This window comes from Quercus lobata, chromosome 1 (assembly GCF_001633185.2).
Source record: "Quercus lobata isolate SW786 chromosome 1, ValleyOak3.0 Primary Assembly, whole genome shotgun sequence".
In the NCBI taxonomy this organism is placed as follows: Eukaryota; Viridiplantae; Streptophyta; class Magnoliopsida; order Fagales; family Fagaceae; genus Quercus; species Quercus lobata.
In genome coordinates, this window is record NC_044904.1 from 52,751,370 (window position 1) to 52,767,572 (window position 16,203).

General features: G+C 40.3%; 2 protein-coding genes across 2 annotated transcripts; both read right to left on the reverse strand.

Moving 5' to 3' along the window:
* Positions 1-707: 707 nt before the first annotated feature.
* On the reverse strand, positions 708-1,880 carry LOC115955491. Its single transcript, XM_031073618.1, has one exon. The coding sequence runs from the start codon at positions 1,878-1,880 to the stop codon at positions 708-710; it is 1,173 nt and encodes a 390-aa protein (XP_030929478.1).
* Positions 1,881-15,001: 13,121 nt separating this feature from the next.
* LOC115955496 lies at positions 15,002-15,973 on the reverse strand. Its single transcript, XM_031073629.1, has one exon. The coding sequence runs from the start codon at positions 15,971-15,973 to the stop codon at positions 15,002-15,004; it is 972 nt and encodes a 323-aa protein (XP_030929489.1).
* Between the last annotated feature and the right edge of the window lie 230 nt (positions 15,974-16,203).

Below are 16,203 nucleotides of genomic sequence, written 5' to 3' on the forward strand. Positions count from 1 at the left end.
AGGACGGCCTGGTAACACTTTCTTGCCAACACCTGGTCTCCTTTTATCTCTCCGACCCCATGTTCTGTTGGAAATTTTACCTTTAAACAGTACGTGGAAGTAGCAGCCTTCCAGCGGTTGAGTGTAGGTCGTCCTATGATAACATTGAAGGACAAGGGTGAGTCTACCACCAAAAAATTGTGCTGGTTGGTTACCTGGAGGGGGTACGAGTCGGCAATGACTGTCAACGTCACTATCTCCTTGGGGTATACTTTGTCTCTACTGAAATTGACAAGGGGGGACTCGAAAGGACGGAGCCTTTTTAGGTCTAGCTTTAGTTGCTGGAAGGCAGAAATGTAGATAATGTCAGCCGAGCTCCCATTATCTACCAGAACTCTCCTCGTATTGAACCCCTCGATCATGATCATAATGACCAGTGGGTCTTTATGAGGTTGCTTTACACCCCTGGCATCCTCTTCTGAGAAGTACATGTCTTGGTTTATTCATCTTTGCTTTAGGGGAGGTAGACTGTGAACACTGTTTACCTGCCTTTGGTGTGACTTCCTGAGTGATCTGAACAATCCCCCTGTGGTTGGTCCCCCCACGATAGTCTTTATTTCCCTTAGTGCATTCTGTGGACGAAGCGGAGGGCGGTCTTCATCTCTCCTTGAAGCCCCGTGCTGATCTTTCTGGCTGTATTTGCTGGAATCTCCCCTTTTCACATATTGTTATAGTTTTCCTTTCTGTATAAGTTCTTCAATCTGCTCCTTTAGATCTTTGCAATCCTCTATGTAATGCCCATGGTCTTTGTGAAAGCAGCAGTATTTTCTCTTGTCGCGCAAACTAGGTGATGAATGGAGTGGCCTCGGCCATTTAAGAGATGGTTCGTCTCTTATTTCCATTAGAATCTGGTCAACAGGCATCACTAACGGTGTGAACTTCGTTGGATGAGGGTTCTTGTCCTCCCTCCGTCTATTTCCTTCGTCATTCCGTCGATCAGCTCGATCTCTTTTTTGTCCTCTTCGATCATCTTCCTTTTCCTTTTTCTTTTCCTTGCTTCTTTCTGCTCCATCAATGGCTGCCAGAGCTTCTTCGGCATTCATATACTTCTGTGCTTTCAATAATGCCTCGGCCATCGTTTTGGGGGGATTTTTAGCCAAAAAAGCCACAAAATCTCGGGACTTCAACCCTGCCTTGAAGGTCGTGAGCTGTACCTCCGTCTCGTCTACTTCCAGAATTCCTCGGGTGAAGCGTGTTACGTATGACCTCAATGGTTCCTTCTCTCCTTGTTTGATGGTGAGCAAATGGTCGGTAGTCCTTTTTGGAAGTTGCCCGCTGACAAAATGACGGACAAAGGAATTGCTTAGTTGCTCATCAATGGACAACGTTGGCAACTTGTTGAACCACTCCCTGGTTGCCCCTTTGAGGGTAGTGGGAAAGGAGCGGCACAAAATCTCATCAGGGGGTTGTTGAAGACCCAGGGTTGTCTTGAAAGTATTTAAGTGATCCAATAGGTCTTTCAGCCCGTTGAAGGGCTCTAACTGTGGTAGATGGAACTTGAAGGGCACCAGGCACTCCTGGACAACCACAGTGAAAGGCGAATCTGTCTTCCTGACTATCCTTTCCAAGATTTGGTCCATCTTCCCTTTGATGGCGTTTCTCAATTCGTCCATCTCCTTTCTCATCTCCTTGAGTAGATCTGGGCTCACCTCTTCTGGAGTGCTGGTTCGTCTCTTACTACTATCTTCATCGCCATCCTTGTTGACGTCTGTACGGTTGTTTTCATGTTGTAGTTGCTGCCTCATCTCTTGGTTTTGCCTGGTAAGTTCCTCCACAGTGGCTGCGAGTGACTGAATATGTAGGGCCAATGCGGCAAGATCTGGGCTAGTATTGGATTCCATTTTGACTTGTGGGTTAATTGGGACAAATCACGTGTTGAATAGTAATTGTCCCCACAGACGGCGCCAAACTGATAATGCTTGAATCGTCAGTAAAGAGATTTGTTCAGACCGGGATCATCCACAACTTATCCTAATCCAAAGACAAGTTGAAAAGAAAATATGGACACCGGTGTGGTGCCTGCCACAGAGCCTCCGATGCCAAAGTTAGAATAGCTAGAACTTGGGAAGAAATTAATGTAGGTGTTTTAGAAGATTTTTTCAGCGTACCTTTTCTCTCGGGCTTTATCAAGGGGCATATATAGGAGCTCTCTTCCTAGCCGTTGGCTTTGCTTTAATGGTGGAATCATTGCAGGATTCGTAATGCCTATGCGAGGTGTTAAATTGACAGAATGATCTTCCTACGGTACTAAAGACCGCTATTTGTTTATGTAACGCCTCACCATAACTGAGGGACAATGGTTGAGTCTTTGTCAGGCAGTTCTTCCCGGGCTTGGCTGATTCCAGTATCGTCCTTGCCTATCGTCCTTCTAGGGTGGACGAATATATTTTCAAGACCATCAATAATGACACTACTATGAGTGCTTTTTGACTCTTAGATTTAATAGTAATCAATGGTTCACAAAAGATATAACTCTTGTGAAGTTACACCAAGTGTAACTTTAACCCATCTCTTATAAATATATATTTTTATTTTTCAAACAAATAAAATGATAAACTTTAGAGATAAGCAGGAACTGTAATTTTTTTTTTGAACATAAATAATAATAAAAAATCCAAAATTTTAGGAGTTCTCTTTTTGAATTCAAAAAGAGAACTCCTAAAATTTTGTATGGTTTCAAAATGTCCTTATTCAAATTATGTAACAACTTCAAGTTTTGAAAATTGGTAGAAGGAAATTATAAAATTTCATTTTTTTTATAACTTGATATTTTTTAATTTTTTTTATATTTCACATTAACAATCCTGGATTTCTCTCATAAAAGCTGAAATCAAACTAGTATGCCAACTTCAATCATTTGAAATCATATTTCTAATTGGCTATTTTTTGAGTTTAGAAAAATGGGTTTATGGGTATATGATGGGTTTATGTTCTGTTTTCTATTAATTTGGATTTTGGAGTTTCAAGGGAATAGGGTTGATTGTTTATTTCCAGGTTTGGGACGAAGTTCAAAATGGGTTCAAATTTAGGTTAATCTTGAAATGAATTTGGATTTGTGTTTGTGTTTGTTCTATAATTTATTGTTCATGCTTTGTTAGTGTTGACATAATGCAAAGGTACTTGCAAATATAAGTCCTAGTTGGTTTAGGAATCCTGTAACCGACTTAAAATATAAGTCCTAGTTGAAAAATATAAAAAGAATAAAGAATGAATGAAAAAAATAATATTTAAATAAGATGGAGAAAATGATAGAGAATTAGTTAGAAAATGTATTTGAAAAAGTAGATAGATAAAAGATAAAAATTAATATTCATTCTCTAAATAGTACAAAAATTTGAAAAAACTGTAGTAAATGCTCTTCTTGAAGTAACTAAATAAAATAAATAAATAGGTAATTCAAAAAAGAAAGAAAGAAGTAACTAAATAGAAAACCACTGTTTTCAAATTTAAATCTAATATAAAATATTATTAAAACATTAAAAAGGAGACTTTACGAAGCCTACACTTAAAAGGCTTAAAGCTGCTGCCTACTGTGGCAGTAGTGGTTTAGTGGTACTGTAATACACGTATAACAAAGCTAAAATTAAATTAAAAGAAAAGGTTTTTTTTTTAAGGGAAAAGAAAGAGATCTGACTGGTACACCAAATCTTATATCTCAATCAACGGTATGATATGTTTACAATATTTTTACAATAAATTTTAAGCGTTAAGTTGTTATTAGTTGTTATTATTGGGGCAAAAAAGTAATCTTAACGTTAGTTTAAAATTTGAACCAATAACAACTAACCACCTGTGATTTATTGTAAATATATTATTTTGGTTTATTGGAGCCAAGTTTCGTCAGCCTCTTTATTGTTGCTGCTTTCCTGTGTACAGCTGGTTGGTTGAAAAGCACAAATACATTAACTACAAAGTCCTGAACACCCTTTCCAAATAATAATAAATATCAAAAAATTTAGTTAGTTGTCACGTTTCAAAACAATGTGGAAAACTAGCATCTCGAATGTCTAAAACTCGAGTTCCAAGATAAAACTAGAGTTTTTAAGTCTTGATTTGTAAGAGGATGGGTTTGATGTGGAAAAAAATCCACGTGGAAATCAAGTTTTAAAGACTCAATTTCAATAAATTGCAGAAAAACGCCGCTATAGGTCTTTAAAATGTCACTATAGGGCTTAAAAACGCCACTATAGGGCTCCCAGAACCTGGTATGGGGTGATCACACTTAGAAAAAAAAATTTGCAGGAAAATGCCACTATAGGGATTTAAAACGTCACTATAAGGCTTAAAAACGCCACTATAGGGCTCCCTGAACCTGGTATGGGGTGATCACACTATTTTTGCAGGAAAACGCCGTTATAGGGTTTTAAAACGTCACTATAGAACTTAAAAAGGCCACTATAGGGGAAAATTTTTTTGCATGGAACTCGAGTCTTAAAGACTCGAGATCTATGTGGCTTTTTCAGTCCAAATCGTCCAGCCAAACACTCGCAAAATAAGTTTATAAAACTCGGGTTTTAATATGGATCTCGAGTTTCTAAAACTTGAGATGCAATTTTTCTTAAAACTTTGAAACATTGCCTAACTTACTACTTTGAATCCCTATTAACAGCTATTCTGCACATTCCCTCACAAAGTCCCCCTAATTATTTCTCAAAAAAAAAAAAAGTCCCCCTAATTAATTTGCAACTTTTGTTTTCTACATATTACATCCCTCTACTCTGTCTTAAAGATCGTTGAGAGCCAAGAAGATTAAAATCTATCAGTTGAAGCTGTAGACACCATGGAAGGTAGAAGTAGAAGTGAAAGCTCACACGAGCTGGTTAGTCCCATTTCCCCATTTTCACTCTCAACTTTGTTTTGCTTTGCTTTTATAAGTGCACTGTGGATGGCTGTGTACATCTGGTTGGTTAAAAAGCACAAATATATTATCTGTATAGTGCCCCTAATTAATCTGCAACTTTTGTTTTCTTCTACACTTTACATCTCTCTACTCTGTCTTCTCTTCAAATTTGTGAAGCGTTAAGCATCATTGGCAGCGCTCAAGGATTTTGATTATATACTTATAATAGCTTGTAAAATCTTTTTTTTTTCTCATAAACCCAGTGACAATTTTTGGTTTTTCTAAAGGTTTTGTTAGCATTGTTTTGGTACTAGATAGTTTGTCTACTAATCTTGTGTTTGGGCTGTTACCTACAGCAAAATGTGGATGTCGGAAAAGCATTTTTGAGCAATCCCGAAGTCACAGAATCTTATTGTCAGTTGTGCATGGAAAGAGTCGAAAAATACGGAATGATGGACATACCAGAGGGGTTATTTTATGTTACAGATGAATTAAATAAGAAATATCAATTGAGGCTTACGGTCGATGATATTATTGATAAATATATGGAACTCCTTTCTAGTTGGAAAATTTGGATAAAATTGATCAAGGATGAGGAGAAGTTGGTCGCTCTTGATTGGGTTAATGGTAAAATTACTTTGGCAGACAACTCATGGTGGGAAAGAAAGTTAAAAGTTAGTTTCCATTTCTGTTCTTCTTTGTACATCAAATTGCTAGAAAATATTTAAGAAAAAAGCAACTTGACAAAGTTATTAAGGCCCGTTTGGAATGCCACTCAAATATATGTTTTCAGACTTTAAACATTATATGAATTTTCACACTTTTTATTTTCATCCATGTTTTCAAATACATGTTTTTAGTTTTTAAGCGCACGTACCAAACACCCCCAAGGTTATGTAGCACATTTTTCTCTAATTTGTGGAATCATTAATTGAAGTTTGTAATCCATGCTCATGCAGGAGTTCCCTGAGGTGGCTTTTATACGTGAAGTAGGTCTGCCAAATGTAAGTATTTTAGACATCATATTCGGAAGCTGTCCAACGGTTGTACCGAAGGGCTTAGGAATAGAGGCGTCAAGGGTTTCTCTTGAGGACTCGAACTCGGAGGCTAGTACTGCGAGTTCAGACAAGGTTGAGCTGATGAAGAAAGTAAAAAGGAGGTTAGCCAAAATTCCTGAATTGAAGTCAAATGAGGCCCTCGCTATGTTCTGTAAAGAATTGTTTGTTGATATATCTAAAAGAGTCTGGTTTTGTGCAATCCAACCGAACCTGCGGCTGTTGTGGCTCCAAAGTGAATTCAAAGAATTTAACAAAAGGCAGGAGGAGAGTGAAGCAAATGAGAGCCATTCTGCCATTGTGAGAGAATCACACAGTGACGTAAAGAGCTTCAGTAAATCACTCAAAAAGTCCACCAATCAAATCTGATAGGCTAGGCTGAACTTATTTTGGATATGCCTGTTTGAGTGTTTTTAATATACTAAAAAAGTGTGTTGTGTGTTGAAATGTGTGAAAAGTTGTTTAAAATATGAAAATATTGGTTAGAACTAACCAACCAAAAAGACCCAAATTTGAAACTTAAAAACTCAGAAATATTTTTCATATGTTTTGATAAATATTTTGATATTTGGTTGCTAATTAAACATTTATTGAACTTTTTAGATACATAGAGTCAAAACTTAAATATATTTATTTCATCAGAGTATAGATAGACTTAGCAATGTATAACATGCAAATTATATCATATGATGCAAATGGAGCTAGAATGTAAGCATACTCAAGAAAGAATCTTGTAGCTAGAATAGATATCTTGATCTGAAAAATCTAAGTTTCAACTGTTGGTATTTTACTATTTTTTGCAATGAGATATACACATGGATGTTAATTAGTTCTAGAGGTTATCTATTAATTAATCTTTTTTACTTGCTCTTTGTGAGAGTGCTTTTTCTCTAGCACTCAGGCCCAAGGATCCTGGGCCAAATAGTTGTAATTTGGTGGATTGGGTTTTGATTCACCGCAGCTAAAGGGCTGTTTAAGAATCAAGTGGTGCACAGGGTATACTTCTTACAATACACATGAACTAACAAACAAGGATATTTGTATTGAACAACAATCAAAACAGCAAAGTAATGCAAATGCAAACAGTAAATGCGCAAAGTAATGGTTAGGGATCCTCAAATCAATAGGGAATATTTCATTGAATCTTCTTTATTAGGATTACAGTGTGCTCACTAAGACATGATACAAGGTTCAAGCAAGCTCAAAAATTACAGTCTTAGATGGTTATTCAAACCTTTAAGATTTGCAAAGTTTGACTTTTTTTGAATCCGAGTATGTGCTATAGTGGCTTTTTCTAGGATACCGGGAAGTAATTTACTAATTTCTCTGAATTTTCTTCTCGACAAAACTTTCTCAATGATTTTGTTGTAAATTTTTCTCCTTCTCTTCGCAATCATTTCCCCCTTTTTATAGTATTATTCTAGAGTCCCGGGAAATTATTGATTCCCCTGTTTTGCCCCCTAGGTACCAAAGCCTGTGTTGTGCCCATTGCCCAGAAGGTTCAGTTTCCCTGTTCTTCATTCTTTCCTTCCTTTTAGTGTTGTTTCTTTGAAAGTCCATGGCTGACTACCTATTTCAGAGTGCGCTGAGGTCACGTTTCTTCACGGTTCAACTTTTGGCCATCCTTCTTCTTTATCTTTTTTCTCAAATGAGTGGAATCCCACTTTGCCGGTTTGAAAGTCTTTTATTGCTACTCCCCTTTTTATACCTCTTCATTCTAGTTCCCCGAGGTGCCACCCACTTGCGCTATGAGAAGTCGCTCCAAGTTTTCTTCTTTTCTTACTGGATCATTTGGTACTTGAAAAGGACGTGCCTATCCTCCGTTTCTTGTGTTCTTTTTTTGGATTTTTCCTTTGAGCTGTCTTAATCATTTCTTGACTATATTACACACCTCGGGGATCCCGAGCCTTTTGGCAGTTTTTGAGGATCCCAACTCAGCTTTCTTTTTACGCTGGTAATTCTTCAATCTTCTAATCTGGGCTTTTTTTCTTTTTCTTTCTTCTTTTTTCTCATAAACTTCTAGGCTTGCCTTTTTTTCTTCTTTATGTTTTTGGGCTTCAAGCCTTTTGGGCTTACCATTTCTTCTCTTTTTCTGTGGTCCTTTGTGTTTATTTCTTTGGACTTGGGTGCTGTGACTTTTTGGACCTCAACATTTAGCCCCCCGAGCTCATGGGTTGCCTGAAGCCCACGCGTGAGTAATTCAGGGTTTCTTAGATTCTGTAGGATTTTCTTTTAATTATCCCTAGGTTCCCTTCTTCCTTCTTTAGGATTCAGACTTTTCATGCTGCTTTTTGGTTATCCTAGTCTTTTCTACATGTCGTGTTTCTTTATTTTGCAATTTCCCCTTTACACAAGACGTGGCAGTTGAGTATTTGGAGTAAAACTTCCTTTACCCACCTTTTTCGTTCCCCGTAACTTCCATTAATAACTGCTAATTAATCTCTTCTTCAAAATTAAATATTTTGGCAACTGGCGCGTCTTTCTATACACTGTCTTCTCCAACTGCTCTTTATGCCTTTATTGCGGGCGTTTCACATTATCTCTTTGCTTCCCTGAGTCTTTCATTCTTAGGTCTCTTTTCTCTCTTTTCAACCAATCTGCTATTCCCGTTTCCCATTTCCATTCTTCCAATCCTCCCTTCTTCTCATCATTCCCATTACTTTAATGGCTTCTTCTTCTTCTTGAAAAAGAAGGGAGCATACCCCCAGCCCTTCTGAGGGCGAAGGCTCTTCTGGTTCTACTTAGAGCGAATCTCATGAAGTCACTGAGCACCCAACTTTTCCTTTACGAGACCCCTGGTACTCTCCCAATCTATCTTTCCCTCAGGTGTCTCATGGTGAAGCTCCTCTGTCCCTTCATGCTTGGGTGTTTTCTGGTTCAGGCGGGTTTCGCTGGTTCCGCTTAGGTTCTAGACCCTAGAGAACTTTTTGATCTTTAGATCAGGCAGGGACTTCGAGAGGCGGTGCCTATCTTTTTTGATTTCGTTCCGGGGAAAATCCAAGGTTGGCCCATCTGGGTGGATAAGGAACTATCTGATGAGGAGTTCGTGGATCGCCTGGAGCACGCTGGCATCCTGAAAGCGGTGGCGATTTCCAGGAATCTTGAGGGTTTCAGAGACGCTAAGGGTCTCAGGCATCTGGTACGCCGTTAGTGCCCTTCTCTTCATAACTTTTTTTTTTTTTTTTTTTTTCCTGTTGGTGAGTTGACAATTACCCTGGAGGATGTGATCAACAACTTCCTTCTCTCGGTATTTGGGGATGAGAATCCTTTTGACATTAGTCTTTCTGAAGAGGATCTCGTGATAGAAAATAAGTTGTTTAGCCATTTTGGTGGTCGCACTGCTTCTCCCTGTGGTAAGCCGGCCAGGATGAGGAGATGGGTCATGACCCTTTCTCATGAGAAAGATAAGGAAGTCAAGCGAGCTAGTTTCCTAGCATTCTGGCTTAGTAAATTTTTGTTCAGTGAGTTCCCGGGGTACGGGGTTAAGTCTACTTTCTTTTCGTTAGCAATTAAGTTGGCTCGAGGTGCTTAGTACCCTTTAGCCCCTTTGTTTTTGGGCCATGTCTATTCCCAATTAGATCAGCTCCACAGAGATGAAGCCAAAGGCGATTCTTGTTATGTGATCACTTCATCTCTTCACTGTGCCATTCTCCAGATACTTATGTGGGATCGTCTTCAGCCACTTTGGCTAAGTGTAAGAATTTGAAGTTTGTGAAGGAAAAATTCCAAGGATCCCCTGATATAGTTAAGGGTCTTTGTGGTAATTCGACTGATACTTTTCCCATCATCTTTCGTTGGATTAGTCTGAAAGGTGGTGGTCTCAACCTTTTTGAGTTGTTTAATCAAGTAGGAAATTTACACTGGAGATCTCCTCATCAGTTTGGTCCTGGCTTTGCCTGCGACTCTGTGTTGTCTTCTTTTCTAACTTCTACAAGAAATACTTTTGATCTGCGTCGTGGTGACGAGGGCGGTTTAGCCTACCTAACTTGCATTAGTCCCTCTTGGCTTTCTGTGCCTTCTTCAAGTGGCCCAAGGTATACTCATTACTCGGCACACCGGGTATTTCAGTAATTCGGTTTCGACTAGGATATTGTTTTTAAGGTTATAGTACCGTCTCTCCCCTCTTTGGATCATTTTTTGAGGCTGCAAGCCTTCTCCTATTGGTCACGGAGGAGCCCTTAATTTGCAATGCCTAATTCCTAGAGAGGAGTTTTTGCCTCCAATGACTATACTGGCTACTGGAGGAGAATACAAAAATCTTTTGTTGATTACGTTGGCTCTGGCACAATTGGGGAAACCCCTAATCTTAGTATTTCCTCTACTCCAACATCCAATAAACACTTATCCCTGCCCACTACTAGGATTGTTTCTGCTGCTGTAAGTAGTAAGACGGGGTTTGCGGAATGGCATGCCTCCAGGGGAGGCTGGGTAACATATGCACAAGACTTTCCAGCAACTTGGTTGGGCTGTGGTCTTATTATTGGTACTTCCTCCGGGGTACCCATTAAGAAGAGTGCAATGGAGACAATAGGTGTTGCTACTCCTGCGGGTAAAGGCAAGGAGATTAGGCCAGAAAAATTGAAAGCAGTTAATGTTGAAGAAAGTATAGAGGGCATGAAGGCTGGTCCTGAGGCAAAAAAGAGAAAGACTGGGAAATCCCAGAAACAATTGGTGACTCCGAAGGAAAAGGAAGTCAAGCAACCTTTGGCTACAAGGACCCGGAAGAAGACTAAGGTAAAGTCTTCTTTTTCCCAAGTTCCTGTGACTTTTTCAATCCATGGTCCTTTGAGATCCTCTGATTTTGTATCTCAGCCCCTCTTAGGACCCTCTGGGCGTACTCGTAGAAAACAAAAGACCCTCAAAGAATCTATAGAGAGAAAGAAGGGCAAGACCTCTTTCCTTCTTCTCTCTTTTATATTTGTTACTATTGTTGCAGTCACTTCCTCTTTTTATCTAATGAGCGGTTGTTTCCTTTGCAGTCCAAACGCAAGTCGGAATTCAAGAAGGGTAGAAGTCAGTTATCCAATGATGATGCGGTATGGCCTTTCCTTCTTCACACCTCTCCGTTTGCTCTTATTCCTTTCTCTGGTACCGTGTGTTTGGGACACCCTGTTGTCTTCACTTATTATTGTTTGTCTTCCCTCTTCTTTTTTTTAGGTGGAGGTGTCTCCTCCTATGGTTGGTAGGGTTCTGGAGGAAGAGACGGTTACAACCCTTTCTGTTTGCGTTTCCTGGTATGGAGGAGGAGGTTTCTAGTGGTGGCATGGCTAAGGAGACCGGGTAAGGGTGTCCAAACTACTCAGGATCCCGAAGCTTTCCAACTCCCTGCATCCCAAAGTCCTTAGCTTGAGCAGACTCTCAGTCCCATTAGAATCGTGTTTCCTCAAACAGTGTCAAGTAAAGAGATTTTAGGAGGCACGCCTCTATCTAAACAAACAGGTGAGCCATATTTCTCTTTATAATAGTGTTTATCTCTATTTCTCTTTTATCCCCCTTTTCTCCCCTTCCCTTTTTTGAGTTTCTTCTTTCCTTTCTCCTTTTAGGTCAATCCAGTGTGAGGTTTATTCCCAGTGTTGCTTCTTCTTTGGAATCAGAGGATTCTGAAGGTGAGTGTAGATCGTTCCTATTGTGTTTCCTTTTCTTTCTTTTTTTCTACACCTTTTCCCCACCTTCTTCTTCTATGGCGAAGCCCCCGACATCTCTACATTCTTTTAGCCGTTTCGCCACAGTTTCCTCACCCTTTCTTCAACTTGCTTTGTGTCCTTTCCCCGAATCTTCCAAGAAACCAGAGGAGTAGGAGGAGGAGGTTCCGCCTCAGGAGGCTGATACTGGTTTGTTCTTTTTCCTTCTCTTTCTTTCTTTTTTTTTTTTTTTGCCGCTCCCCCCCCCCTTTTTTTGAACTAAGTCTATTTTTCCCCTTTTTTGTGAGTGTTGATACAGGTGTTAGGGATTCTGAGTCTATTGTTCTTGAGAGAGTTGTGAGACCCGTTTAGATTGCTGATCTTCAAACAAACCAAAAGGCTGAAGGTTCTCTAGTTCCAGCTGGTGGGGATACAGTGATGGGAGACATTCCAGGAGTGGCTACTTTAGATCTTGATTCAAGGCTTTCCACCTTCCTAGCTAGTTTTGATCTTATGGAGTTCAACAGCCTTCCTACTAACCACTTCTACTCCTTTGGGTCTTCTTATGACAGCTTCCTGCATTTCTCCGTGCCTGTGGAGGGTCTGCCATTGCTAGAAAGTTTGCTTAAGGGTCTTAGAGACTTCACCAGCAGTTTAAGGGGAGGTGTTTTTTTGGGTAATATCTTGATGGAATTGCTATGTGCTGTGTTGGTTTCTTTGAGAGATTCTTCTGTAGACTCCTTATTTGAAGAAAAGCTTTTGGAGTGGAGGGGAGTGGTTTAGGACCTTCTAGAGGCCAAATTCAACCTGTCCTTCTTGTTGTATCATTTGCGCCTACTGGCCCGCGTGTTGTTCCAGAGGCAAGCTTCCAGGAGCATAGATGCTGAGATTGCTGCTGCTGAGGAAGCTCTGGCTCGTGCTAACAAGGCTTTGCAAGATTTGAAGATCAAAAGGCAGAGAATTCTTTCTTCTTCAGCTGTGCCTGTTATTTCTCCAGATAGCTCCCTGTTGGCCGGCCTCATTTCTTAGCTTTTCCCCTCTCTCTTTTTAGATGTGTATAAACAATTTGGGGTTGTATAAGTTTCTATTTTTTTTTTTTTTTTGAACAATACATTTTTTTTAACACTTTTTTTTTTTTTTTTTTGCATAGATCTGTGTTTGTGTTTCAAGACTACTTCTAATTTCTTTCAATAGCATGTGGATTTGCTTGTTTCCCTTTGATACATTGCTTTTCTTTCCTCTTTTTTCTCTTTTTATTATTGAGTCCTAGGCCATGGTTCCTACAAGCCTTACTATAGGTCCTGGATCAGGTACCTAGTGATTACTTTGTTGCACAAGTACTGAACTGGGTAAACTAGGTATCCCCTCCCCTTTTTTTTTTAAATATTTTTTTTTATATAGATACGGTCCCAGTTCATAAATTTGACAGGTCCCCTTTTTGTCAAGTTCTAGGCTAGGTATCCTGGGCACTTACTTTTGCCTGTGATCCTAGACCATGCACTTGAAATTAGCTGTGGGGTATTTGAAATCATCTGTGAGATGGATCCTGGGTCATGTGTCAAAAGGTATATATATATTTTTTTGTATTGACCCAGATATCCTTCCTCAATTTTGTCCAAACTTGGACTTTGTAATATTTAGGATTCAAAGGCTGAAGGAAACAGAAAATTTCATTAAAATATGATCATCATTTAAGGAACATAGGAAAAGTCATTGAAGATAGTACGGACCACAGAGTGTCATTCTATCATAGGTTCCTGAACAAAAGAATTCATAACAAAAGTGAAGAAATGATAAAAGAAAAACACTTAGCGAGTTGTGAAGTTGGCAAGAGGATCCTGGCATGCTGAGACCCCTTCTTTCTTATGCATGGTACTGTTTCAGCCATTTCCCATTTATGGGTTCTGTCAGGACTGTCCTATCTTCTTTTGTAAGGTAGTAATACACACTTTCATGAGTTGTTCTGATGATGTAGGGTCCTTCCCATTTTGGGACGAATTTGGAAGGCCCCGGAAGGTTCCTCCTTGCGTGTTCAGCCATTCTTAGTACCAGCTGCCCTTCGGTGAAAGTTCTTGGGCGTACTGCTTGTGCATATGCTCTAGTCATTCTTTACTGGTACATTTGGCTTCTCTTCTTAGTTAGTTCTCTTTCTTCTTCTACCCCTTCTAGATCTGCCAATCTCCATTCATTGTTTGCGTCCTCGGTTTCTTCTTGGCCTTCTTCAAGGACCACTCTTGGTGTAGGAACAACTAACTCCACAGGGCTGATAGCTTCTGTTCCATAGACTAGGAAAAATGGCGAAAATCTCGTGGCTGTTTTTACAGAGCTCCTACATGCCCAAAGTACATCTGCCAAATGGTCACTCCATTTCCCTCCATACTCGTGCTTCAACTTTTTAAGGATCTTCAGCATCACCTTATTGGTGGTCTCAGCTTGGCCGTTTCCTTATAGGTAGTATGGGGTAGACCTTCCATGCTTGATGTAATATGCCTCAGTCAACCCCTTCATGTCTTTGTTTATGAATAGGGTCCCATTGTCACTGATCAATCTCTTGGGGATCCTGAACCTTGTAATGATATGTTCTTGAACGAAGTTTGCTTCGGCTGCTACAGTGGCTTTTTTCATAGGGATGGCCTCTACCCATTTTGTAAAGTACTTTGTAGCTGCTAAGATCCATATGTAACCATTGGATGGAGGGTTTATAGGCCCTATGTGATCGAGCCCCCAAGTGTGAAAAGGCCATAGTGTCGTCATATCCTGCAACACATTTTGGTGAGTATGGATCGCATCTCCAAGGACTTGACAGGCGTGGCAGGTTTTGACTAGCTCCTCAGAATTTCTTTTCATTGTTGGCCAGTAATATCTCAACAGTAATAACTGCTTATAGAGCCTTCTTTTTCCCGGGTGACTCCCATAATCACCAGAATGGACTTCTCTGACTACTTTTTTGGCCCCAGGCATCTTAGAGGATCCCCACTGTATCCCCTTTTGAATAAGATCCTGTTCTGTAAGAAATACCTGTCTGCAAGTTTCTTGAGCTGGTGGGCTAGTGTCCTGTCAGTTGGTAGGATCCCTTGAGCCAAGTATTCTATGAAGGAAATTCTCCAATCTTCTGCAACAAACATAGCATAGCTTTCTTCCTTATCTATCGCAAGCTGACACTCTTGACATTTTTCCTGTATTGTTGCTGCCTCTTTATTCATATTCGGCCAGTAGTATCCCATGCATTGCATTCTTCTATATAGGCTGATCTTTTCTGCGATCCCACAGGCTTGGGTATGTAGTTCTTCCAGCTTCAACTTTCCTTCCTTCTCGTTGATACACCTGGATAGGATTCCCCCTAGTAGCCTTCTGTACAATTCCCTTTCTATCAGAGTGTAATCCTTCAGTTCTTTGATGTTCCCTCCGGGTCCTGCCTTTTTCATTTTTTCTTTGACTTTGCTCCTCTAGTCCCACTGCTTGGACTCTCCGGGGTACATCTCTTGGAGGATCCTTATGATAGAATGTTCTTGCTTTCCTATCCTTACTAGTGTGTCCCTTCCTTTGAATGGTATTTGGGATCCCAGGGTGGCAAATGCATCAGCAAACTTGTTTTCACTTCTTTGAGTGTACTCTATGCTAAGGGTCTGGAATTCCAGCTCCAGCCTTTGTGCCCAAGTCCTGTAGGCTACTAAACTTTGTTCTCTTAGCGCAAAGTCATCTTTCACCTGGGAAACTACAAGATTGGAGTCTCCCAATACTCTCATATGCTTTACTCCTATACTGAGTGCTATAGTCAGCCCAGTCAAGTACGCCTCATATTCAGCTGCGTTATTAAAGCATGAGAAACCAAGCTTGAAAGACAAGGGTATGGTGTCCCCATTCTCACAGCTTAGTACGACTCCTACTCCATTTGAAGTTGTTGTAGCTGACCCGTCGAATCTCATTGTCCATTTCTTTCCTGGGATCTCTGTCACTGCCACCTCACCCAGGATTTCTTCACTCAGTGGGCTTTCTTCCTTTCCTGGGAACTGAGCCAGTAAATCTGCTATGGCTTGGCTTTTGACAGCCTTGGGGGTTCTGATGCCTATGTCATATTGAGAGAGTAGGACTAGCCATTGTGTTATCCTTCTAGTGAGAAGGGGCTGGTGTAGGAGTGCCTTTATGGGATGGGACTTAGTCACCAAAAGGATCTGGTGAGCTGAGAAATACATTTTCAACCTCTGGGATGCGTAGATGATTACTAGGCAGGCTTTTTCTATTCTGGGATACCTGGTCTCGGCGTCTTTGAGTGTCCTGCTTACGTAATAAACAGGTTGCTCGTTCCCATGGTCATCTTCCTGTGCTAGCAAAGCTCCTATTGCTTGGGAGTTTGATGCTAAATACAATAACAGAGGTCGCCCACGCACTGGCGCTTGGAGGGTAGGCAAATGATTCATAATGTATTGAATCCTCTAGAAGGCCTCCTGTTGTTCCGTTCCCCAGGTGAACTCAATTCCCTTTTTCAACAGTTTGGATAAACCCATTATAACTGAAGCTAACCCAGGCACAAATCTCCTAATATAGGAGACCCTTCCCAGGAAGCTTTTGAGCTCCCTCATAGTTGTCGGTCTTTTCATTGTGGTGATGGCTATGGCCTTGGCTGGATCTACACTTATGCCTTTGTGAT

Coding starts and splice junctions, on each gene's coding strand:
- LOC115955496 (XM_031073629.1), bottom strand. CDS start 15,973: ATGAATCATTTGCCTACCCTCCAAGCGCCAGTGCGTGGGCGACCTCTG.
- LOC115955491 (XM_031073618.1), bottom strand. CDS start 1,880: ATGGAATCCAATACTAGCCCAGATCTTGCCGCATTGGCCCTACATATT.